The 26,719-nt window shown below is 52.6% G+C and overlaps 1 protein-coding gene across 1 annotated transcript in view; it reads left to right on the top strand.

Annotated features, from left to right (window-relative positions):
• LOC147091103 (segment polarity protein dishevelled homolog DVL-3-like) overlaps positions 1 to 23,020 on the top strand; it is a gene marked incomplete at its 5' end in the record, with an annotated part of 36,716 nt that extends 13,696 nt beyond the window's left edge. The window contains 10 exons of the mRNA XM_085977165.1: positions 890 to 980; positions 2,037 to 2,106; positions 3,869 to 4,008; positions 5,978 to 6,054; positions 12,481 to 12,548; positions 14,195 to 14,329; positions 15,411 to 15,542; positions 18,176 to 18,352; positions 20,887 to 21,114; positions 21,828 to 23,020. Of these exons, the coding sequence (XP_085833291.1) occupies positions 890 to 980; positions 2,037 to 2,106; positions 3,869 to 4,008; positions 5,978 to 6,054; positions 12,481 to 12,548; positions 14,195 to 14,329; positions 15,411 to 15,542; positions 18,176 to 18,352; positions 20,887 to 21,114; positions 21,828 to 22,258 (1,549 nt within the window). The remainder of the gene's footprint in view (positions 1 to 889; positions 981 to 2,036; positions 2,107 to 3,868; positions 4,009 to 5,977; positions 6,055 to 12,480; positions 12,549 to 14,194; positions 14,330 to 15,410; positions 15,543 to 18,175; positions 18,353 to 20,886; positions 21,115 to 21,827) is intronic.
• Positions 23,021 to 26,719: the final 3,699 nt, after the last annotated feature.

The raw sequence follows: 26,719 nt of genomic DNA on the forward strand, positions 1-26,719 counted from the left end.
AGCTCGATCTTCAGGTCGGCGTTCCTCCGTGCAGCATTCCATTCGGAACGCCCCTTTCACTGGAAAGCACGTGGAGGTGTGTAACAGAAGGCGGAGGGCGATGTGACGGGGAGGCTGGATTTGCTGCTGCTGGTCCCACCTTCTCAATGTGTCTGATCTAGTTGATCACGACACTGCCTGGTGTGGTGCTTGACATGAATCTTGCCATTCATGTAGAAAAGACTTATGAAATAATACTGAGCGGCCTGCGGGTGGCGCTGTCCAGGGAGAGTATAAATACCCGGGCACGGGCCCAGCTTGCTCAGGACATTCTTTAACAGGAACTAGTGAAGGACACGACTAGACCTCCATGTTGAAAAACAGTTGATTGAAGCTTTGTTTAACGCTTAGACCAGATGCCGAGTAGTTTTCTTACGTCAGTGCTAAGCCACGGTGGCCCGGCAGATTCCCGGCCCCGTGCCGAGCCGCCTGCTCTCGGCTGGGACGGCGGTTCGGGGGCACTGCAGTTTGCCTCCGCGCCCGCTGGCCCAGCGAGAGGGAAAGGCGGCTCGGCGTCCCTGCTTCCAGCGCTAGCCAGGGCGCCGGCTGGGAACAGATTCGGGCTCGGCCCTCGGTAGTTGAATGAACAGAAGCAGTGAAGCGGCCAGGTACCCGGGGAACCGTACCCCAGCGAGGGCCAGCGTTTCTGAGAGGGGGGGGTGGGGAGAGAGAGGGTGGGCCGAAGGGCGGAGCGTCGCCACTTCTAGAAAGACTAAAACTAGTTCATGGCGCGCTCACCGCCGCAGCCATCCCGATCTGCGAGAACACGGGCGGGTGAGCGCGCCAAGCCGGCAGATCCTGTTGAGTTTCGTTCGGATTTTATTTGACCTTTTTTTTTTCCTCCTCCCAGATTCAGCAGCTCCACCGAACAGAGCAACTCTTCCCGGATCCTGAAGCGCCATCGCCGCAGACGGAAGCAGCGCCCCCCGCGGCTCGAGCGTGTAAGAGCACAGTCGCCCGCGGTGTAATTGGCTCTGTAGGCGGGGCCCTTCGTCTTTTGAATCGCAAATGAGCGAGACCGTTCGGCCCGTCTATCTCGTCCTTCCCTAGAAACCTGCAGTCCACCCCCGAATCACCCGTCGTGGAATTCTAACAGCCTGTTGGATGACTCAAGGTTTTACCTCCGCTCCCCTAATCGGCCCATTGCCGATGTTGGCCACTCTGTGTGAAGAGATGCCTCCTGATACAGACTTATACAGCACAAAGGAAAGCTCTTGGAAAGAGCTCTCCGATTAGTCCCACTCCGCCCGGCTCTTTCCCCACAGCCCTGCAAAATTACCCCTTCAAGTATTTCTCCAATTCCCCTTTTGAAAGTTACTGTTGAATCTGCTTCCACCGCCCTTTCAGGCAGCGCGTTCCAGATCACAACTCGCTGCGGAAAAACATTCTCCTCGTCTCCCCGCCTCCCCGCCCAGGTTGTTTTGCCAGTTCTCTGAAACCTGTGTCCTCTGGTTGCCACTGGAAACAGTTTCTCCCTATTGACTCTATCAAGACCCCTCATCATTTTGAACACCTCTGTTAAATCTCCCAATTGAACATCAGCCCCGAACTCGCCCTTTTACCAGTTTGTGTCACCTTGCCGTACGATTGTGGTTTGACGCGAATAGTGGCCGAGGTTACCTACATCGCTGTGGAGTCGAGGTCGAAGATCAGCCACGACCTGCTGCTCGAGGGGCCAAATGGCCGACTCCAGCTCCTAATTCTGAGGTTCTTATCCTGGCCACTGTCCAGTGATTCCTGATGGAAAATATGTATCTGGTCTTCAGATAAGAACGGGAGCGGACTTGGCTGTGATGCACCCCGCTATCAAATGGCTGTAGTAATGCTCACACTTGAGTTGTCACTTGGATGAGGCACCAGAGGGCCTGTGAGTGTATTCCAGCAAAGTTTGGTACCTTCAGCAGAGGAAGATATTTGGGGGTGCGGGGAGGGGTGGGGGGGCTGTCGGTTTGTTACCCTATCTCTGATTCGGCTTCTCTGTTTGTAAACCTACATAGGCCTCCTCGTTCAGCAGCGTGACTGACTCGACAATGTCCCTGAACATCATCACAGTCACCTTGAACATGGGTAAGTGAGTGACTCTGTGCTCTGGAATGCTGACGGCGTTTGCTGATGCTGTGCCCGCTGCGCTCAAGTATCTGGGTTTTGTCACGAGGCCCCTTTGTCCCCGTGCGAGCTGGCTGCCTCTCGCTTGTGCGGAGCAATTGCAGCACGGAATGGGACCATTTGGCTCGACACATAAACTGACTGACTGACTGTCAGCCGTGGCTCAGCGATAGAACTCGAGCACAGAATCTAGGCTGACACTCCCGGTGCAGGACTGAGGGAGCGCTGCACCATCGGAGCTGCCGTCTTTCGCATGAGACGCTAAACCGAGGCCCCGTCTGCCCCCCTAGGACGTAACGACCACTATTGGAAGAAAAGCAGGGGTGTTCTGCTCAATATTTATCCCTCAATCAACATCACTAAAACAGATTATCTGGTCATTATCACAGCGCTGTTTGTGGGAGCTTGCTGTGCTCGGGTCTTTTTCTGAGTGGCAGGCAGTGACTAGTGGGGTACCGCAGGGATCGGTGCTAGGACCCCAGCTATTCACAATATATATTAATGATCTAGACGAGGGAACTTGATGTAATATCTCCAAGTTTGCAGACGACACAAAGCTGGGTGGGCGTGTGTGCTGTGAGGAGGATGCCGAGAAACTCCAGTATGATTTGGACGGGTTGGGTGATATGGCAGATGCAGTATAATGTGAATAAATGTGAGGTTATCCACTTTGGTGGCAAAAACAGGAAGGCAGATTATTATCTGAACAGCAATAGATTGGGAGAAGGGGAAGTGCAACGAGACCTGGGTGTCCTTGTGCACCTGTCGCTGAAGGTAAGCATGCAGGTGCAGCAGGCGGTTAAGAAGGCAAATGGTATGTTGGCCTTCGTAGCGAGAGGATTCCAGTACAGGAGCAAGGATGTCTTGCTGCAGTTGTACAGGGCCTTGGTGAGACCACACCTTGAGTATTGTGTGCAGTTTTGGTCGCCTTATCTGAGGAAGGATGTTCTTGCCATGGAGGGAGTGCAGCGAAGATTCACCAGACTGATACCTGGGATGGCAGGAATGACGTATGAGGAGAGATTGGGTCGATTGGGCTTATACTCGCTGGAGTTTAGAAGAATGAGAGGGGATCTCATTGAAACTTATAAAATTCTAACAGGACTAGACAGACTAGATGCAGGAAGGATGTTCCCGATGGCGGGGGAGTCCAGAACCAGGGGTCACAGTCTAAGGATAAGGGGTAAGCCATTTAGGACAGAGATGAGGAGGAATTTCTTCACCCAGAGAGTGGTGAACCTGTGGAATTCTCTACCACAGAAGGCAGTGGAGGCCAATTCATTAAATATATTCAAGAAGGAGTTGGATATATTTCTTAAGGCTAAAGGGATCAAGGGATATGGGGAGAAGGCAGGGACAGGGTACTGAGTTTGGATGATCAGCCATGATCTCATTGAATGGCGGAACAGGCTCGAGGGGCCGAATGACCTACTCCTGCTCCTATCTTCTATGTTTCTATGATGCCCCAATTGGCTGCCGCGTTTCCCACATTACAACAGTGACTACACTTTAGAAAGTCCTTCATTGGCTGTGAAGCGCTTTGGGACGTCCTGAGGTGGTGAAAGGAGGCTGGAGAAACGCGAGCTCCTCCTTTTCTTGCTAGAAATTATACAAATAATTAAATGCAACAATTGCAGATGTTTCATTTTGAACCCTGGCGAATGTCCCGATCATCTCAACAAAAAAAAATAACAATAATGATTCCATTTTCTCCAAACTCCAGAAAAGTACAACTTTCTGGGCATCAGTATCGTGGGCCAGAGCAACGAGCGAGGTGACGGAGGGATTTACATCGGGTCGATCATGAAAGGCGGAGCTGTGGCAGCGGACGGGAGGATCGAACCTGGCGACATGCTGTTGCAGGTAACCGGAAATGACCCCGGGTTACAGGGGAAAGTGTGGGCACGCCGTCTTTGGTCGTATTGTGTCGGCGGGGAACAACCAGCATTTCATTGTCCTTGAGCATTAGTACCCCCATCACAATAATTCCCGAAGTTTCTGACTGGTACCGGAGTACAGTTCCACGGGCACCTAGTAGCTCTCTGTTGCCGTACCGCACCCTTCATGTGTGAACCTAGATGGTGTGTGTGGGTGGGGCTGAATCACAGCCGATCCCACCCTCTGTCACCAGCCATGTACACCTTGCCTTCCAGCAGGGAGGGTCACTGAATCGTGATTAGGAAGGGAGGAATCTGGCTGGTTTGTTTTCATGGGATTGGGGGTAAGGTACTGACTTGGATAGAGAACTGGTTGGCAGACAGGAAGCAAAGAGTTGGAATAAACGGCTCTTTTTCTGAGTGGCAGACAGTGACTCGTGGGGTACCGCAGGGATCGGTGCTAGGACCCCAGCTATTCACAATATATATAAATGATCTAGACAAGGGAACTAGATGTAATAGCTCCAAGTTTGCAGACAACACAAAGCTGGGTGGGCGTGTGTGCTGTGAGGAGGATGCCGAGAAACTCCAGTATGATTTGGACATGTTGGGTGATTGGGCAGAAGCATGGCAGATGCAGTATAATGTGAATAAATGCGAGGTTATCCACCTTGGTGGCAAAAACAGGGAGGCAGATTATTACCTGAACGGCAATAGATTGGGAGAAGGGGAAGTGCAACGAGACCTGGGTGTCCTTGTGCACCAGTCGCTGAAGGTAAGCATGCAGGTGCAGCAGGCGGTTAAGAAGGCAAATGGTATGTTGGCCTTCGTAGCGAGAGGATTTGAGTACAGGAACAAGGATATCTTGCTGCAGTTGTACAGGGCCTTGGTGAGACCACACCTTGAGTATTGTGTGCAGTTTTGGTCGCCTTATCTGAGGAAGGATGTTCTTGCCATGGAGGGAGTGCAGCGAAGATTCACCAGACTGATACCTGGGATGGCAGGAATGACGTATGAGGAGAGATTGGGTCGATTGGGCTTATACTCGCTGGAGTTTAGAAGAATGAGAGGGGATCTCATTGAAACTTATAAAATTCTAACAGGACTGGACAGACTAGATGCAGGAAGGATGTTCCCGATGGCCGGGGAGTCCAGAACCAGGGGTCACAGTCTAAGGATAAGGGGTAAGCCATTTAGGACAAAGATGAGGAGGAATTTCTGCACCCAGAGAGTGGTGAACCTGTGGAATTCTCTACCACAGAAGACAGTGGAGGCCAATTCATTAAATATATTCAAGAAGGAGTTAGATATATTTCTTAAGGCTAAAGGGATCAAGGGATATGGGGAGAAGGCAGGGACAGGGTACTGAATTTGGATGATCAGCCATGATCGCATTGAATGGCGGAGCAGGCTCGAGGGGCCGAATGGCCGACTCCTGCTCCTATCTTCTATGTTTCCCCCTCTCCCACTAGCCAGGAGTCTGAGACCAAATGCAGTCTGCTCCCCCTCACACCCCCCCCCCCCCCCCCCCCCAACAACCATTGTTCCCGATCTGGAGGTCCTGCGCAGGCCACTCAACGATTGAAATAACCCGCGCATGCGTGAGAAATTGAATGGCCGTGCACCCAAAAAAAGAATTAGCGGGGACATTGTCTCCCCACGCACCCACCCAACCCACCAGATTAGAGACCGAAACGGAGACGGTTGGGTCAGAATAGCTCAATACCACATTGGACAGCGCACTTAACCAATTGGGCCAATTCTGAGATAGCAGCGTTTAATATTGAAAGGTCTGTGTCGCGTAGCAGTGAAGTGTCGGCCCCTGTCTTGTTTACGGGCTTCCTGAGTGTAGTTGAGGAGGGCACGGGCCCTTATTGTTGCGTTCACGTGTGACTGCTTGGATAGGAGGCTTCCTGTGCCACTCACTCACTCCGGGTCCTTCTGTCCCCCTTCAGGTGAACGATATAAACTTTGAGAACATGAGCAATGATGATGCTGTGCGGGTTCTGAGGGAGATTGTACACAAGCCTGGGTAAGTGACAATGCCACCCGACAATGTTGAATCTTCTACCCCCCCTCCTTACTATTTTTATATTAATATATTTGTGGTAAACCACTTTTATCATTCACTATCGTTACACTATGGTTATCACTGTTTATATCGTTACACTATGGTTATCACTGTTTACACTGTTGTATCACTACACAAGGTCACCTCTTGTCACGCTGTTATACCTGGGCTGACCACAGCTGACTCCGCCCATGGCTCCGCCTGCTTGCCCAGGTATAAAGGTGGTCGACTGGCTGGTATTCCTCTTTGTTGGACCCGATCACCCATGAGGGTGGGCTCTGTCATTTAGCCAATAAAAACCTATAGTTACTATCTTAACTCATCGCTTTTCATTGGATGAATTGATAGGTATATCAATTTTATTGGCTAAATTTTGAAATGAGTGGACCGGAGCAGCCAAACGACCAGCCAAACGGCCAGCTACAACAGCCACAGCAGCCGGCCTGGCTGCGAGCCCTCCAACCGCCGTACTTGGATCTAAACCCACAGGCAGCGAACTCAGCCCTCGACTTCAAACACTGGCTGAGCTGTTTCGAATCCTACCTGGGAGAATCCGGCGTGCCTCCGGGATCCAAACTAAGAGTCCTGACCGCCCAAGTGAGCCCTAAAGTATTTGCATTCATCCAGGACCTTACTACATACGAGGACGCCCTCAATCTGCTGAAAGAGCAGTACCGGAGCCCGGTAAATTCTATGTATGCCAGACATCTCCTAAGATCCCGCTCGCAACAGCCAGAAGAGTCTGTAGATGAATTTTTACGGGCGCTACAAACACTCGGCAGGGACTGTGACTTTAAAGCTGTAACGGCGGCAGAAAATACTGAAGAGAATATCCGCGATGCCGTCGTGAAAGGCCTTCGGTCCGACTACTCACGGCAAAGACTGCTCGAATCAAAGGACCTCGACCTGAATACAACTGCAGCCCTCGCTCGCTCTCTGGAAGTGGCCCATCGGGACCTCGAGGCGTATTCCAGGTACTGTGCTGCGCGACCCTGGGACTCGGGCCCGACCCTGGCCGCAATACCCCTCGCACCGCCGCCTCTGGGACCTACATCAGCGTCGGCGTCCCAGAACCGATCGGGACCGCCACCCCCGGTACCGGCTGCGACATCGGAGCCCCGCGATTGGGCCGCCGGCTGCTTCTTCTGTGGCCAGGCGAAACACCCGAGGACGCGCTGCCCTGCAAGAAACGCGACCTGCTCCGATTGCCACAAGAAAGGCCACTTCGCGAAGGCCTGCAGGGGGAGAGCCACAGACGCCAGCGGTGCCTCATGCGAGTTGTGGGGGCGGCCATCTTTCATCAAGGCCACAGATGCCAGTAGCCCATCGTGTGAGTCGTGGGGGCGGCCATTTTTTATCAAGGCCACCGACGCCAGCAGGGCCTCATGTGAGTTGTGGGGGCGGCCATTTTCTCCGCCATTTTATTCAACGTCGTGGGCGCCGCCATTTTGTCCACCACACTCGTCCGCCACCTTGTCTCCAGACCCGACCACCGCCTCACCCGCAGACTACAGCAGCTCGCTCAGCCATACACTAGCCTCCGTCACACTGGACCAAGCTCGCCCGCATCACCTGTCCAAGTCAATGATGGACATCAAAGTAAACGGCCACGCCACGACCTGCCTGTTCGACAGCGGAAGCACGGAGAGTTTCATCCATCCAGACACGGTGAGCCACTACTCCCTCACTGTCCGGCCAACGCGCAACCGGATCTCGATGGCATCGAGGCCCCACGCCACAGACATCAGCGGCTACTGTGTTGTGACCCTGTCGGTTAGGGGCACGGAGTATAAAAATTTTAAACTCCTCGTCCTGCCCCAGCTCTGCGCTGCCGTCCTACTAGGGCTGGACTTCCAATCCCACCTTCAAAGTGTCACTTTGGCATATGGTGGACCCCTCCCCCCACTCACAGTCGACAACCAGCAGCCTTTAAACCGCCCACCGCGTACCACCTGCGGCCTATCCACCCTCAAGGTCCCGCCCCCCTCCCTGTTCGCTAACCTCACCCGCGACTGTAAACCCGTCGCCACCAAGAGCAGGCGGTACAGCGCCGGGGACAGAGCTTTTATTAGCTCTGAGGTGCAGCGTCTCCTGAAGGAGGGCATCATCGAGAGGAGCAACAGCCCCTGGCGTGCCCAGGTCGTAGTCGTTAAGACCGGCAATAAAAACCGCCTGGTCATCGACTACAGCCAAACCATAAACCGGTACACCCAGCTGGACGCATACCCCCTTCCCCGCATATCTGATATGGTCAATCAGATTGCACAGTACCGGGTATTCTCCACCATCGACCTTAAGTCGGCCTATCACCAACTCCCTATCCGCCCTGAGGACCGCCAGTATACCGCCTTCGAGGCGAATGGCCGCCTCTACCACTTCCTTAGGGTTCCCTTCGGCGTCACCAACGGGGTTTCGGTCTTCCAAAGGGAGATGGACCGGATGGTTGACCAGAACGGGCTGCAGGCCACGTTCCCTTATCTAGATAACGTCACCATCTGCGGCCGCAACCGGCAGGACCACGATGTTAATCTGGAGAAATTCCTCCGTACGGCCGAACGGCTGAACCTCACTTACAATAAGGAGAAATGTGTGTTTAACACCTCGCGTCTTGCCATCCTCGGCTGCGTAGTAGAGAACGGAGTCATCGGCCCCAACCCCGAAAGAATGCGCCCCCTCATGGAGCTTCCCCTCCCCCACTGTCCAAAGGCACTGAAGAGAACCCTGGGGCTCTTCGCTTACTATGCCCAATGGGTGCCGAATTATGCGGACAAAGCCAGACCCCTCATGAAGTCCACCTCCTTCCCCCTGACGGCAGAAGCGTGCGCAGCCTTCTCCCTCATAAAGGGAGACATTGCTAAGGCCACAATGCACGCGGTGGATGAGTCTATCCCTTTCCAAGTGGAGAACGATGCATCCGACTTCGCCCTAGCTGCAACCCTTAACCAGGCAGGGAGATCTGTGGCCTTCTTCTCAAGGACCCTCCAGGGCCCTGAGATCCGACACTCTTCGGTCGAGAAGGAGGCCCAGGCGATCGTGGAGGCAGTACGACGCTGGAGGCATTATCTGGCAGGCACACGATTTACCCTCCTCACCGACCAGCGTTCGGTCGCTTTTATGTTTAATAACAAGCTGAGGGGCAAAATCAAGAACGACAAGATCTTGAGGTGGAGAATCGAGCTCTCCACCTATGATTATGAGATCTTGTACCGGCCTGGTAAACTGAACGAACCCCCAGATGCTCTATCACGAAGTACATGCGCCAACGTGCAAATTGATAGACTGCAGACCCTCCACAACGACCTCTGCCACCCCGGGGTCACCAGACTTTACCACTTCACTAAGGCCCGCAACCTGCCCTACTCCATCGAGGAGGTCAGGACCATGACCAGGAACTGCCAAACCTGTGCCGAATGCAAACCGCATTTCTTTAGGCCGGACAGAGCAAGCCTGATCAAGGCCACCCGCCCCTTCGAGCGCTTGAGCATCGATTTTAAGGGGCCCCTCCCGTCCTCTGACCGTAATGTGTACTTCCTCAACATCGTTGATGAGTACTCCCGTTTCCCCTTTGCCTTCCCCTGCCCAGACATGACCAGTACCACGGTCATCAAATGCCTGAACGACCTCTTCGCCTTGTTCGGGTTCCCGAACTATATACATAGCGACCGGGGCTCATCCTTCATGAGCGAGGAACTTCGCCAGTTCCTACTAGCGAGAGGCATTGCTGCAAGCAGGACCACCAGCTACAACCCCCGAGGGAACGGCCAGGTGGAAAGAGAGAACGCGACTGTCTGGAAGGCTGTTCTCTTAGCCTTAAAGTCTAAGGGCCTCCCAACCTCTCGCTGGCAGGAAGTCCTCCTGGCAGCGCTGCATTCCATCCGGTCACTACTTTGCACTGCCATTAACGCCACCCCCCATGAACGAATGTTTGTTTTCCCCAGGAAGTCGACTACGGGAACCTCGCTACCAACATGGCTGACTTCTCCGGGGCCCGTCTTGCTGCGAAAGCACGTGAGGGCCCATAAAACGGACCCCCTGGTCGAGAGGGTGGACCTCCTGCACGCCAACCCCCAGTACGCCTATGTGGCATACCCAGACGGGCGGGAGGACACAGTCTCCTTACGAGACCTTGCACCCTCGGGCACCCCGAGACACCACCGTTACCCCCCACCACCCCCCCAAATCCAGCCCAGGTAGACGGCATGCCGGAACCCCACGAGCCTTCGCCGACCACGCAGACACCAGCATTAACATCGGATACTGCATCACCGCCACCGCTGCTGCACCGATCAGAAAGACTTACGAGGCCTCCGGACAGACTGACATACCCGAACTGGTAGTATACTTCACCCCGCCGGACTCAAATTTAAACAGGGGGTGAATGTGGTAAACCACTTTTATCGTTCACTATCGTTACACTATGGTTATCACTGTTTATATCGTTACACTATGGTTATCACTGTTTACACTGTTGTATCACTACACAAGGTCACCTCTTGTCACGCTGTTATACCTGGGCTGACCACAGCTGACTCCGCCCATGGCTCCGCCTGCTTGCCCAGGTATAAAGGTGGTCGACTGGCTGGTATTCCTCCTTGTTGGACCCGATCAGCCACGAGGGTGGGCTCTGTTATTTAGCCAATAAAAACCTATAGTTACTATCTTAACTCGTCGCTTTTCATTGGATGAATTGATAGGTATATCAATATTTCGAGAGAGAATGTGGAGATTGTTGTACTTGACCGTTCAGGGGGGATGTCAGGAAGCACTTCTTCACACAAAGGGTGGTGGAAACCTGGAACTCTCTCCCCCAAAAAGCTGTTGAGGCCGGGGGTCAATTGGAAATGTTAACACTGAGATTGATAGATTTTTGTTGGGGTCAGGGGTATTAAGGTTTCGGGAACCAAGGCGGGTGGATGGAGTTCAGATACAGATCAGCCCTGATCTCATTGAATGGAAAAACCAAGGAAACTGAGTTGATAACAGCTTCACGGCTGACTATCACATTTAAGAATAAACTTGCACAGTGAATGTGGATGTGATTGAGACATTCAAACAAGAAGTTTCGGGTTATATAGAATCTACAGCATTGAAACAGGCCATTTGGCCCACCTGCTCCGTGCCGGTGTTTCTGCTCCACACCAGCCTCCTCCCACCCCTCTCCATCTCACCCCATCACCATATCCTTCTATTCCTTTCTCCCTCGTGTGTTTATCCAGCTTCCCCCTTAAATGCATCTCTGCTATTCGCCTCAACCACTCCCTGTGGCAGCGAGTTCCACATTCTCACCACTCTCTGGGGAAAGAAGTTTCTCCTGAATTCCCGACTGGATTTATTAGTGACTGTCTTATATTGATGGCCTCTAGTTCTGGTCTCCCCCACAAGTGGAAACATCTTCAGTACGTCTACCCTATCGAACCCTTTCCTGATCTTAAAAGACCTCGATCAGGTCGCCCCTCAGCCTTCTCTTTTCTAGAGAAAAGAGCGCCACCCAGCCTGTTCAATCTTTCCTGGTAGGTATACCCTCTCCGTTCTGGTCTCTCTTCTCTCTTAGGCAGTCCCTCGGAACTGAGGATGACTTTCAGTTCTGGGATCATCCTTGTAAATCTTTTTTGCACCTTCTCCTGTGCCCCCGTGTCCTTTTCATAATAGGTAGACCAGAACTGTTCACAGTTCTCTGTGCGGTCTAACCAAGGTTCGATGCAAGTTTTAATATTAACTTCTCTGCTTTTCAATTCTGTCGCTCCAGAAATGAACCCCAGTGCTTTGTTTGCTTTGTCTATGGCCTTATTAACCTCCATCGCTACTTTTAGTGACGTGTGTATCTGTACCCGCAGATCCCTCTCTTCTTCAACCCCATTTAGACTCTTATTTTCCAACAACTTGGAATCTTCAGCCTCGACATGAGGCAAATGAGAATGGCCCTTCATGACGTATTAATAAGATATTAAGTGAAAATGAATATTCTAAGATTCATCTGGGCACTATTTCAGGTTAAACCACGACTGTAGAGCAAGGAGACACGGGGACAGACTGCACACTTCACACAAAGTGTGTCAATGCCTGGACTCGTCTCCAGGTAGGGGAGTGGCGGGGGAAAGGGCTGGAGTCACTCAAAAGGCAGTTAGACGCTGTAATGGGGGTGAAAGGATGAACTGGATGGGGCAAATGGCCTCCGCCATCTGTACTCACTGGGAGCGAGGGGTAAAGGTGATTCAGCCTCAGCCCCGAACAAGCGCAAGTTAAAGCAAGTCTGCACCTGGATCTGAATGACCGCAGGGCCTTTTCTCATTTTCCCTTTCCTAATGTGCTGTGATGCTCTTTCTCCCATTTTAGAGTGCTTCTGTACTTTGTTCGACGTTAATCTGTGTGTTTTTTTCCTGTTTTAAGGCCGATCATTTTAACAGTTGCCAAGTGCTGGGACCCATCACCTCAGGGTTATTTCACATTGCCCAGAAGTAAGTATCATACTAGCAGTTAGACGATTTAAGCTTTTACTGCAGTTAAGAGCAGAATGTTCTGTGCCACCTAAATAGATTTTTATTGACTTCTTATGTGAGTAAATTTTTCAATGCCTCTAGCTCAAATTTTAATGACTGTCAGCTTCAAATATTACCAGGGCAGGGACAGCACGGGTTAGATACAGAGTAAAGCTCCCTCTACACTGTCCCATCAAACACTCCCAGGGCAGGTACAGCACGGGTTAGATACAGAGTAAAGCTCCCTCTACACTCTCCCATCAAACACTCCCAGGGCAGGTACAGCACAGGTTAGATACAGAGTAAAGCTCCCTCTACACTGTCCCATCAAACACTCCCAGGGCAGGTACAGCACGGGTTAGATACAGAGTAAAGCTCCCTCTACACTGTCCCATCAAACACTCCCAGGGCAGGTACAGCACAGGTTAGATACAGAGTAAAGCTCCCTCTACACTGTCCCATCAACCACTCTCAGGGCAGGTACAGCACGAGTTAGATACAGAGTAAAGCTCCCTCTACACTGTCCCATCAAACACTCCCAGGGCAGGTACAGCACGGGTTAGATACAGAGTAAAGCTCCCTCTACACTGTCCCATCAAACACTTCCAGGGCAGGTACAGCACGGGTTAGATACAGAGTAAAGCTCCCTCTACACTGTCCCATCAAACACTCCCAGGGCAGGTACAGCACAGATTAGATACAGAGTAAAGCTCCCTCTACACTGTCCCATCAAACACTCCCAGGGCAGGTACAGCACAGATTAGATACAGAGTAAAGCTCCCTCTACACTGTCCCATCAAACACTCCCAGGGCAGGTACAGCACGGGGTTAGATACAGAGTAAAGCTCCCTCTACACTGTCCCATCAAACACTCCCAGGGCAGGTACAGCACGGGTTAGATACAGAGTAAAGCTCCCTCTACACTGTCCCATCAAACAGTCCCAGGGCAGGTACAGCACGGGTTAGATACAGAGTAAAGCTCCCTCTACACTGTCCCATCAAACACTCCCAGGGCAGGTACAGCACAGGTTAGATACAGAGTAAAGCTCCCTCTACACAGTCCCATCAAACACTCCCAGGGCAGGTACAGCACAGATTAGATACAGAGTAAAGCTCCCTCTACACTGGGACTAATCGGATGGCTCTTTGAAAGAGCAGGCACAATGGGCCGAATGGCCTCCTCCTGTGCTGTATGGTTCGGTCTAGTGTCCTCTGCTGGAATGTACGAGTGTGTGGATGTTGGATGAGGACAAAATGGGGACGTGTGACACACATTCCCTGTCCCCATTGTTTGAATAAGCTGTGGGTGCTCGATGGAACAAGCTCACACATGAGAACTGAGCACTTGGGCGACGTGCTGCAGGGCACTCAGTGCAAGTGGAGCTTTGGTCCAGCACGGGTCTGTGCCTTCGGGAGAGGAGTGGGCAAAATGAGAGGGCAAATCTAATGAAAGGAATTTAATTGTTAGTGTATTGGTGTGTTGTCGCATCGTGTTTAGTCAGTGCATCTCTTGGTGAGTTACCCTGTTGATGATATTCTCTTCCTGTTTTTTTTTTGCTGTCTTTCTCTCTCCTCTACAGGTGTTCCACACTCACTGATGAGATTCTCTGTGCCTCTTTCTGTAGATGAGCCCATCAGGCCTATCGATCCCGCCGCCTGGGTTTCTCATTCTGTCGCATTGACTGGAGCGTATCCAGCTTACGGCGCCAGTTCGTCCATGAGCACCATCACTTCGAGCAGCTCCATTACCGAAACTGAACGTGAGTGACTACCTGCGGGTGTGCTCGGCGTCATTGGACAAGGGAAGTTCAGCCCCGTCGATGACCTTTTTTTTTGGGGGGGTTGATAGCTGTGGCCCAGCACGCTGGAACTCTCTGATACCCGGTGGGAGCCTCGGATCCTGGCATCTGAGAAATCTGTGGAATGTGGAGCATACATTGCCCTCCTGCTAGAGGGGCACACACCATGTAGCCAAGCCCAACGAACTGAGTGCACAGGTTGCAGACAGCATTCCTGCTCCAGGGTTGCCGACTTTTCAATGCAAAATCATGCGTGGTCCGCGCAGCCCCTTAAAGGGGGGCATGGGGCGCCCTCCCCCCAAAAAATTAGAGGGAACGTTGTTGCAGACCCAAGGGTTCGGGATCCTCCAACTTGCACCGGGATCTAACCAGCTGAAGCAGTGCAGCTTGTCAGCAACGCACTGGTAAGCTTCCTCCCGCTTGTCCAGGTAGGACAGCCCTACCCGTTAAGGTATTGGCTTGTAGATGTTTACAGAGCAGGACGGGTTAGAATCCCAGCCCCCAGTGACCGGCCGGTCTTCTGCTCCGGGTTCCATTTGTGAGCCGCCGTGCCTGGAGTACTGTGAATCTCTCAGTCAGGTATTAGACTGCCAAGCTTGCCACAGAGGGTCGACTTGGCTCTGAACTGGTGACAGCTATCTCAATTTGGGGTTACCCAAAGAGACTGCGCCTCCTTCTCCCCTCCCAACCTCCCCCCGCCCCCCCCCCCCCCCCCCCCCCCAGGATAATGGCCACAAGTTGACTAGATATTGTGGTGCACGGTGCCCTGCAGTGGTGGTACACGGGTTCCACCATTGATTGGGCATGGTAACAAGAGGCATCTTGCCTTCAGCTGTTGCTGTGCCCCCCCCTCCCCCACCGTGGCCTGTTAATGGCTTTACCAGGGCCTGGGAGCAGCTCGTGGGTCTGCCAGTCACGTTCCAGACCTAAAGACAAACAGCAAGAATAAGCGGAGGGAACAGATACGTCTCTGTGTTGGACCAGTGGCCTCTGTTCCGATCTTTGGCAATTCTCGTAATCAGTTTGCTAAATCTTTCTCCAGGGTTTGATGACTTTAACTTGTCGATCCACACGGATATGATGTCTGTTGCTAAGGCGATGGCCTCCCCAGAGTCTGGCCTTGAGGTTCGAGACAGAATGTGGTTGAAAATTACAATCCCCAATGCATTTTTAGGTATGTTGCTTGTTAATCAGACTTGTATTTATTACCCAACATACAGGGTATTAACACTTCCATGGTCACAAGTGTAAACGTACTTACTGTACAGAGTAGTTTCTTATTCAGCAAGATGAAGATGACTTAATGTGTAACCATAGATTTCCAGTTCAGTGTAACTGAGGCCCCTGCTTGTTCAGGAGAACGGTCACTCTCTGTGTAACACCAGTTACTGTTCAGGATAAGGGTCACTCGCTGTGTAACTGTACAGAGTCACTGTTTATTCAGGATAAGGGTCACTCACTGTGTAACTGTACAGAGTCACTGTTTATTCAGAGTAAGGGTCACTCACTGTAACTGTACAGAGTCACTGTTTATTCAGGATAAGAGTCACTCGCTGTGTAACTGTACAGAGTCGCTGTTTATTCAGGATAAGAGTCACTCGCTGTGTAACTGTACAGAGTCACTGTTTATTCAGGGTAAGGGTCACTCACTGTAACTGTACAGAGTCACTGTTTATTCAGGGTAAGGGTCACTCACTGTGTAACTGTACAGAGTCACTGTTTATTCAGGATAAGGGTCACTCACTGTAACTGTACAGAGTCACTGTTTATTCAGGATAAGAGTCACTCGCTGTGTAACTGTACAGAGTCACTGTTTATTCAGGGTAAGGGTCACTCACTGTAACTGTACAGAGTCACTGTTTATTCAGGGTAAGGGTCACTCACTGTGTAACTGTACAGAGTCACTGTTTATTCAGGGTAAGGGTCACTCACTGTAACTGTACAGAGTCACTGTTTATTCAGGGTAAGGGTCATTCACTGTGTAACTGTACAGAGTCACTGTTTATTCAGGGTAAGGGTCACTCACTGTGTAACTGTACAGAGTCACTGTTTATTCAGGGTAAGGGTCACTCACTGTAACTGTACAGAGTCACTGTTTATTCAGGGTAAGGGTCACTCACTGTAACTGTACAGAGTCACTGTTTATTCAGGGTAAGGGTCACTCACTGTGTAACTGTACAGAGTCGCTGTTTATTCAGGGTAAGGGTCACTCACTGTAGCTGTACAGAGTCACTGTTTATTCAGGGTAAGGGTCACTCACTGTAACTGTACAGAGTCACTGTTTATTCAGGGTAAGGGTCACTCACTGTGTAACTGTACAGAGTCACTGTTTATTCAGGGTAAGGGTCACTCACTGTGTAACTGTACAGAGTCACTGTTTATTCAGGGTAAGGGTCACTCACTAACTGTACAGTGTCACTGTTTATTCAGCAGGGTAAGTGTCACTCACTGTGTAACTCAGGGAGATATCTGTACACTGACTGGTGTCTCTCAGTCCCTCTCTCTCAGGGAGATATCTGTACTCTGACTGGTGTCTCTCAGTCCCTCTCTCTCAGGGAGATATCTGTACACTGACTGGTGTCTCTCAGTCCCTCTCCCTCAGGGAGATATCTGTACACTGACTGGTGTCTCTCAGTCCCACTCTCTCGGGGAGATATTTGTACACTAACTGGTGTGGCTCAGTCCCTCTCCCTCAGGGAGATATCTGTACACCGACTGGTGTCTGTCATCCCTCTCCCTCAGGGAGATATCTGTACACTGACTGGTGTCTCTCAGTCCCTCTCCCTTGGGGAGATATCTGTACACTGACTGGTGTCTCTCAGTCCCCTCTCCCTCAGGGAGATATCTGTACACTGACTGGTGTCTCTCAGTCCCTCTCTCTCTCGGGGAGATATCTGTACACTGACTGGTGTCTCTCAGTCACTCTCTCTCTCGGGGAGATATCTGTACACAGACTGGTGTCTCTCAGTCCCTCTCCCTCAGGGAGATATCTGTACACTGACTGGTGTCTCTCAGTCCCCCTCCCTCGGGGAGATATCTGTACACTGACTGGTGTCTCTCAGTCCCTCTCCCTCAGGGAGATATCTGTACACTGACTGGTGTCTCTCAGTCCCTCTCTCTCGGGGAGATATCTGTACACTGACTGGTGTCTCTCAGTCCCTCTCTCTCGGGGAGATATCTGTACACTGACTGGTGTCTCTCAGTCCCTCTCTCTCGGGGAGATATCTGTACACTGACTGGTGTCTCTCAGTCCCTCTCTCTCGGGGAGATATCTGTACACTGACTGGTGTCTCTCAGTCCCTCTCTCTCGGGGAGATATCTGTACACTGACTGGTGTCTCTCAGTCCCTCTCTCTCGGGGAGATATCTGTACACTGACTGGTGTCTCTCAGTCCCTCTCTCTCTCGGGGAGATATCTGTACACTGACTGGTGTCTCTCAGTCCCTCTCTCTCGGGGAGATATCTGTACACTGACTGGTGTCTCTCAGTCCCTCTCTCTCTCGGGGAGATATCTGTACACTGACTGGTGTCTCTCAGTCCCTCTCTCTCGGGGAGATATCTGTACACTGACTGGTGTCTCTCAGTCCCCTCTGTCTTGGGGAGATATCTGTACACTGACTGGTGTCTCTCAGTCCCTCTCTCTCGGGGAGATATCTGTACACTGACTGGTGTCTCTCAGTCTCCTACCCAAGACTGTCTGCCATTATTGATGTGATGATGCCTGCTCCAATTGCCTCTGTCCAGACTTTCTTTGCCTGCGGTCTCACTGTTGCAGAAGTGATCGGACTAAACCGTGTGTTGCTCACAGGCTCCGACGTTGTGGATTGGCTGTACCACCACATCGAGGGCTTCCAGGATCGCAGAGAGGCGAGGAAGTACGCGAGCAATCTGCTGAAGGCTGGCTTCATCCGCCACACTGTCAACAAGATCACCTTCTCGGAGCAGTGTTACTACATCTTTGGGGACTTCAGCGGCTGTGAGAACTGTGAGTGAGAGAGTGGAGCCTCCGTCTGGTGTTCAGCAGTTAGATTTCATTTCAAAAAGTCTTTACCTGTTACCGGGGAGGAAGTTATGTTACAATTACAGAAACATAGGAGCAGGAGTAGGCCATTCGGCCCCTCGAGCCTGCTCCGCCATTCAATGAGATCATGGCTGATCATCCAAATTCAGTACCCTGTCCCTGCCTTCTCCCCATATCCCTTGATCCCTTTAGCCTTAAGAAATATATCTAACTCCTTCTTGAATATATTTAATGAATTGGCCTCCACTGCCTTCTGTGGTAGAGAATTCCACAGGTTCACCACTCTCTGGGTGAAGAAATTCCTCCTCATCTCTGTCCTAAATAGCTTACCCCTTATCCTTAGACTGTGACCCCTGGTTCTGGACTCCCCCGCCATCGGGAACATCCTTCCTGCATCTAGTCGGTCTAGTCCTGTTAGAATTTTATAGGTTTCGATGAGATCCCCTCTCATTCGTCTAAACTCCAGTGAGTATAAGCCCAATCTCTCCTCATACGTCATTCCTGCCATCCCAGGTATCAGTCTGGTGAATCTTCGCTGCACTCCCTCCATGGCAAGAACATCCTTCCTCAGATAAGGCGACCAAAACTGCACACAATACTCAAGATGTGGTCTCACCAAGGCCCTGTACAACTGCAGCAAGACATCCTTGCTCCTGTACTCGAATCCTCTCGCTACGAAGGCCAAAAAAGCTCTGGTGAGACCCCACCTGGAGTGACCGGGTTCAGTCCTGGGCCCCGCCCCTCAGGAAGGATATCTCTGCCTTGGAGGGGGAGCCGCGCAGATTCACCAGAACGATACCCGGGGGCTAAAAGGGTTAAATTCCGAGGCCAGGTTGCACAGACTGGGCTTGTGTTCCCTCGAGTTTAGAAGATTAAGCGGTGATCTAATCGAGGTGTTTAAGATGATTAAAGGAGTTGATCGGGTGGATCGAGAGAAACTATTTCCTCTGGTGGGGGGAGTCCAGAACAAGGGGGCAGAACCTTAAAATCAGAGCCAGGCCATTCAGGGGTGATGTCAGGAAGCACTTCTTCACACAAAGGGGGGTGGAAATCTGGAACTCTCCCCCACAAAAAGCTGTCGAGGCTGGGGGTCAATTGGAAATTTCAAAACTGAGATTGTTTGATTTTTGTTGGGTAAGATTATTAAGGGTTACGGAACCAAGGCGGGCAGATGGAGTTAAGATACAGACCAGCCCTGATCTAGTTGAGTGGTGGAACAGGCTCGACTGGCCTCCTCCTGTTCCCATGTAACAGTTTCATTGCTGGGGAAACTGATGTGGGAAAATCATGGAGTGCGATGAAGGGTTCAGATACCATGGACCCGGATGAAGAATGAGGGAGTTAAGGGCGAGACGGGAAGCCGATTGGAATGTTTGTTACCTAAAGGGCGACGGTGAAGTGGAATAAGTTACTGCGAGAGGGTACCACAGCAGGCAGCATCGACAGGTGTGAGGCCGTTGCACGTGCTTCTGCAGGGAGAGGAGGAGGTGGGGTGTGGGGCTAACTTGGGACAAGGAGGGGGCTGATTGGACTGAATGGCCTTTCCATAATAATTCCATAAAAATGCAAACCAAGCACTAGGGTTTATTTCTAGAGGGATAGAATTGAAAAGTAGTGAAGTTATGCTAAACCTGTATCGAACCTTGGTTAGACCACACTTGGAGTACTGCGTACAGTTCTGGTCGCCATATTATAAAAAGGATATCGAGGCACTGGAGAGGGTGCAGAGAAGATTTACAAGGATGATACCAGAAATGCGAGGGTGTACATATCAGGAAAGGATGAACAGGCTGGGTCTCTTTTCTCTTGAAAAGAGAAGGCTGAGGGGTGACCTAATAGAGGGCTTTAAAATGATGAAAGGTTTTGATAGAGTGGATAAAGAGAGAATGTTTCCACTTGTGGGGAAGAGCAAAACTAGAGACCATCAATATAAGATAGTCACCAAGAAATCCAATAGGGAATTCAGGAGAAACTTCTTTACCCAGAGAGTGGTGAGAAAGTGGAACTCGCTGCCACAGGGAGTGGTTGAGGTGAATAGTAAAGATGCATTTAAGGGGAGTGACGTAAGAAAACTACTCGGCACTTGGTCTAAGCGTTAAACAAAGCTTTAATCAACTGTTTTACAACATGGAGGTCTAGTTGTGTCCTTCACTAGTTCCTGTTAAAGAATGTCCTGAGCAAGCTGGGCCCATGCCCGAGTATTTATACTCTTCCCTGGACAGCGCCACCAGCAGGCCGCCCACTATCATTTCATAAGTCATTTCCACGTGAATGACGAGATTCATGTCAGGGAGGCTGGACAAGCATGTGAGGAGGAGGGAATCGAGGGTTACGCTGATAGTGAGATGAGGAAAGACGGGAGGAGGCTCGAGTGGTGCATGGACCGGTTGGGCCAAACGGCCTGTTTCCGTGCCGTAGATCCGATGAAATTCTGATCTCCTGCTGCTGATTTGACTGGGTTTGCGTTGTTAACTGCTTCCTGCTTCTTTTCACCCTAGACTTGGCCAATCTCTCCTTGAACGACAATGATGGTTCAAGTGGCGCCTCGGACCAGGACACGCTGGCACCCCTTCCCCACCCGGGCACCACCCCGTGGCCGATCATGCATTCCTTCCAGTATCCCTACCCACCCCCGCACCCCTACTCCACGCAGCCGCCCAGCTACCACGAGTTAACCACCTACAGCTACGGAGGAGGCGGGAGTGCCGGCAGCCAGCACAGCGAAGGTGAGCGAGGGTTTCGTGCGTCCGACCCCCCCCCCCCCCACGAGCTCTTAACAAGCTGCGCTCACATTTTTTCTCCATTTTTCACGCTAAAACATCCTTCGAAAGAAAGAACTTGCGTTTCACCGGCGCCTTTGGTGAGCTCGGGACGTCCCGAAGCGCTTTTTACAGCCAGTGACGTACGTTTTGCAGCGTGGTCGCTGTTGTAATGTAGGCAACGTGGCATTTTTATGCTCAAGTCTCTGGAGTGGGACTTGAACCCATGACGCTCTGACTCGGGCGAGTGTGCGACCCACTGAGCCAGGGCTGATGCGCTTCTTCAGTGACGTTGCCAGTTAGTGCCGGACTAGCGGCAGTTTTATGTGCGCGCAGAGAACGGATTCGAGACTGCCCAACTCATTTCAGGTAGGATCCATAAGGGACCTTCACTCCGCAGCTAACCTGGGCCTGGATCTGACCGGGAAAGGCTCGGTGTTGCCAATGGGTGCCTAGCAGGGCTTCGCTAATTGAGAATCACTGACACGGCTTGCCTTGAGCGTGAAATTTGCCCTTCCCAAACCCTTTTTAAAAAAAAAAATCTTTAAAAATCCGCACCCAAAAGACTTTGGCCTGTGATGGCGCTGCCGGTTGGGACGGGTGGAGTCGTTTGTAGCGATGCTCTCCGTTTTGACGCGCGTAATTTATGATTTTTTTTTGCAACCTTCGCTCGGTTGCAGGAAGCCGCAGCAGTGGATCGAACCGCAGCGAGAGCGAGAGACGCAAGGACAAGGACAGCAAAACGGTGGATTCCAAGTCGGGCAGCGGCAGCGAGTCGGAGTACTCGGCGCGGAGCAGCGTGCGCCGCGAGCACGCCGGGAGCGAGCGCTCGGCCCCCAACAGCGAGCACAGCCACCGGAGCCACCACCACTCGGTGATGGGCAGCGTGCGGTCCCACCACTCCGTCCACGCCTACGGGCCCCCGGGGGTCCCGCTGCAGTACAACCCCCTGATGGTGATGATGGTGCCCCAGCCGCCCTCGGCCGCCGTGCCCCCGGGGGCGCCGCCCGTCCGCGACCTAGCCTCCGTGCCCCCCGAGCTCACCGCCAGCCGCCAGTCCTTCCACATGGCCATGGGAAACCCCAGCGAGTTCTTTGTGGACGTCATGTGACTCGGACGGTAGCGCGGGACCCATTTTTTTTTTGTTGCCGCCGTACTGGGCCGGAAAATCGGAAGAGGGTGCGAGTGAAGATCCGCCGCCGACTTTGTACACTGTATATAACGTCACCTTTCATACCACGCTCTGCACGGAGCCTAGCGCAGTTCTGAAAACCCCCCCTGCTCGAAGATGGCGAGTTCCTGGCTGACTCGGGAGAACGAGAGCAGCCGTCGCGGGAGCAGAGACCGAGACAAGTATTTTAACAAACTGCGGTTTAGTATAATTTAATTGAAGTACAAGTGCAATTCTAGCCTTTTATCTCTTTTATTTTTTTTGGTATTATAAACCAAGACCTAGTATTATCCTCCACTGTAATCACAAGATGTCCCCGTCGAGTTTGGACTGCAAACTCCACCCAGTCACCTGCAAAAAAAATAATAAATCTAAAGATAAAACGACTGCACAGCGACTGCCCGGTAAACTCCCCGGGATGCGTTTGAAATCGCAACCTGGCCGAGCTAAGAGCTGCGGCTCTTTAAAGGGTAGATAAGCTTGCGAGTCCTCCGGTGCCTTGCAGTGTAACGCAAGAGGAAAGTGGAAGGTCTGGCTTTATTTTATTTTGTTTTTTTTTAAATTGTAGAATAAAAGTAACTCGGTTACGTTATTGGATTGTTTTTTTTTGGAAGGAAAAGAAAACCTGGTAATCAAGTCATTAGTGCAGTATTGCAATGATTTTGGAGTTTTACAAAAAAAAAATTAAAAAAATAAACTTGCCGCCTTTGAATCTTTGCAGTAAACTCGACCGTGTCTCACTGAGGTTTCCTGCAGCCACGGTCTCGATCTGGCCCGCCGTACAGAGCACCTTACGCTTGGCCTCGCTTCTTCTTTCTAGAGGCTCGCCAGCAACAACTCACATTCGTACAGTGCCTTTTAACGTAGCAAAACGTCCCAAGGTGCTTCACAGGAGCATTCTCAAAAACAGGATTTGACACCCAGATATTAGGACAGGTGACCAAAAAAACTTGGGTCAAAGAGGTAGGTTTTAAGGAGCGTCTTAAAGAAGGAGAGAGAGAGAGACGGAGAGGTTTAGGGAGGGAATTCCAGAGCTCGGGGCCCAGGCAGCTGAAGGCACGGCCGGCAATGGTGGAGCAATGGAAATCGGGCATGCGCAAGAGGCCAGAATTGGAGGAACGCAGAGATCTCGGAGGGTTGTGGGGCTGGAGGAGGTTACAGAGATAGGGTTGTAGGGCTGGAGGAGGTTACAGAGATAGGGAGGGTTGTAGGGCTGGAGGAGGTTACAGAGATAGGGAGGGTTGTAGGGGCTGGAGGAGGTTACAGAGATAGGGAGAGTTGCAGGGGGCTGGAGGAGGTTACAGAGATAGGGAGGGGTGTAGGGGCTGGAGGAGGTTACAGAGATAGGGTTGTAGGGCTGGAGGAGGTTACAGAGATAGGGAGGGTTGTAGGGCTGGAGGAGGTTACAGAGATAGGGAGGGGTGTAGGGGCTGGAGGAAGTTACAGAGATAGGGAGGGTTGTAGGGGCTGGAGGAGGTTACAGAGATAGGGAGGGTTGTAGGGCTGGAGGAGGTTACAGAGATAGGGAGGGTTGTAGGGCTGGAGGAGGTTACAGAGATAGGGAGGGTTGTGGGGCTGGAGGAGGTTACAGAGATAGGGAGGGTTGTGGGGCTGGAGGAGGTTACAGAGATAGGGTTGTGGGGCTGGAGGAGGTTACAGAGATAGGGAGGGTTGTGGGGCTGGAGGAGGTTACAGAGATAGGGAGGGTTGTAGGGGGCTGGAGGAGGTTACAGAGATAGGGAGGGTTGTAGGGCTGGAGGAGGTTACAGAGATAGGGAGGGTTGTAGGGGCTGGAGGAGGTTACAGAGACAGGAAGGGTTGTAGGGGCTGGAGGAGGTTACAGAGAAGGGAGGGTTGTAGGGGCTGGAAGGGGTTACAGAGATAGGGAGGGGTGTAGGGGCTGGAGGAGGTTACAGAGATAGGGAGGGTTGTAGGGGCTGGAGGAGGTTACAGAGATAGGGAGGGTTGTAGGAGCTGGAGGAGGTTACAGAGACGAGGGTTGTAGTGCTGGAGGAGGTTACAGAGATAGGGAGGGTTGTGGGGCTGGAGGAGGTTACAGAGATAGGGAGGGTTGTGGGGCTGGAGGAGGTTACAGAGATAGGGTTGTGGGGCTGGAGGAGGTTACAGAGATAGGGAGGGTTGTGGGGCTGGAGGAGGTTACAGAGATAGGGAGGGTTGTAGGGGGCTGGAGGAGGTTACAGAGATAGGGAGGGTTGTAGGGCTGGAGGAGGTTACAGAGATAGGGAGGGTTGTAGGGGCTGGAGGAGGTTACAGAGAAGGGAGGGTTGGGGCTGGAAGGGGTTACAGAGATAGGGAGGGGTGTAGGGGCTGGAGGAGGTTACAGAGATAGGGAGGGTTGTAGGGGCTGGAGGAGGTTACAGAGATAGGGAGGGTTGTAGGAGCTGGAGGAGGTTACAGAGACAAGGAGGGTTGTAGTGCTGGAGGAGGTTACAGAGATAGGGAGGGTTGTAGGGGCTGGAGGAGGTTACAGAGACAGGGAGGGGGGCGAGGGCCGTGGAGGGATTTGAAAACCAGCTTTGTTTCTCTGTGGCAGGCGGTGTGTGGTACCGTGGGTTTGCAGTCACTGGTTTTTGTAGCCCCCTCATCCTATCCTTTTTTTTTCCCCTCCCTTCTCGGAGGTGAGGGACGATGGCGTTTGTTTCAGAACTCGCCAATAAAAGGCCAGCCCTGGGTACAGTGGTTGGGTAGGTAGAGAAGCTTTACCCTGATGGTGGAATCCAGAACAAATGGGGGGGCACACCCTTGAAATTAGAGCTAGGCCGTTCAGGAGCGAAATCGGGACTAAACAAAAATGTGCATTTCGGTCGCGTCTTTCACGATCTCAGGATGTCCCAAAGCGCTTTACAGCCAATGACGAGGGATACGGGGGGAGGCGGGGCGGAGGGATACGGGGGGAGGCGGGGCGGAGGGATACGGGGGGAGGCGGGGCGGAGGGATACGGGGGGAGGCGGGGCGGAGGGATACGGGGGAGGCGGAGGGATACATGGGAGGCGGGGCGGAGGGATACGGGGGAGGCGGGGCGGAGGGATACGGGCGGGGCGGAGGGATACGGGGGGAAGCGGGGCAGGGGGATACGGGGGGGAGGCGGGGCGGAAGGATACGGGGGGAGGCGGGGCGGAGGGATACGGGGGGCGGGGTGGGGGGAGGCGGGGCGGATGGATACGGGGGAGGCGGAGGGATACATGGGAGGCGGGGCGGAGGGATACGGGGGAGGCGGGGCGGAGGGATACGGGCGGGGCGGAGGGATACGGCGGGGAGGGAGGCGGGGCGGAGAGATACGGGGGACAGGCGGGGCGGAGGGATATGGGGGGAGGCGGGGCGGAGGGATACGGGGGACAGGCGGGGCGGAGGGATACGGGGGGAGGGGGAGGCGGAGGGATACGGGGGAGAGGCGGGGCGGAGGGATACGGGGGGAGGCGGGGCAGATGGATACGGGGGAGAGGCGGGGCGGAGGGATACGGGGGAGGGAGGCGGGCGGAGGGACACGGTGGGGAGGGAGGCGGGGCGGAGGGATACGGGGGAGAGGCGGGGCGGAGGGATACGGGGGAGGGAGGCGGGCGGAGGGATACGGCGGGGCGGAGGGACACGGTGGGGAGGGAGGCGGGCGGAGGGACACAGTGGGGAAAGTTCCCTTTAAGCTGCCCGGTCGCGCAGTGCTCTCGGGGTCCCGCGCAGCCGGTGAGCGTGGAATTTTGAATGGGCTGTGCAGCCCCATAAAGGGCCCACGTGGCCCAAAAACAATTACAGGGAACATTGGTGAGTAGGTGGGGGTCGAGGGTCAAGGAGTTGTGGTGGGCGAACAGGTCGGTAGGGTTGACCTATGAAAACGACAGACTTGTGAGCTTATTTGCTCTGTAGGCAGTTTTCTGTTTGAAGTCGCTCCCAGCCGTGTGTTGGGTCAGCGAGGTGGGTTGTTTAGGTACGGGAAGAATCAGCCTTTCAGTTGCTCCTGTGGGACGTTTCTTCAGGATTAAACTTTGGTCAGCCACCTTCTGATACAAAAATAAATGACAACACTTTGGTTTCTCTGTACAGGAATCACCAGTCCCCCATTCATAACTCATTAAAGGATAATAAATACCTGGGGAATTTGTGTGGTGGGCCAAGGCACGCTGGGCAAGGCGCAGAAGAAATGATGAGGTAAATTAAGTAATAGTTAGATAATAAAAAGCTTGGATTTTAAAAGCCTTGCGTTTCTTGGCGGAAAGGGAGATTGAGGGTGGCAAGTTGTGAGCTGGGAGAAAGGATGGTAAAATAAATGTGGGGAGCGAGAGACTAAATAATAGTGTAACGATCACTTTTAGGGTACTTAAGGACATAACATAAGAGTTGGGAGCAGGAGTCGGCCATACGGCCCCTCGAGCCTGCTCCGCCATTCAG

The sequence above is a fragment of the Somniosus microcephalus genome, unplaced genomic scaffold (genome assembly GCF_052327205.1).
Source record: "Somniosus microcephalus isolate GS21.2 unplaced genomic scaffold, FLI_Smic_1.0 unresolved_chr4, whole genome shotgun sequence".
In the NCBI taxonomy this organism is placed as follows: domain Eukaryota; kingdom Metazoa; phylum Chordata; class Chondrichthyes; order Squaliformes; family Somniosidae; genus Somniosus; species Somniosus microcephalus.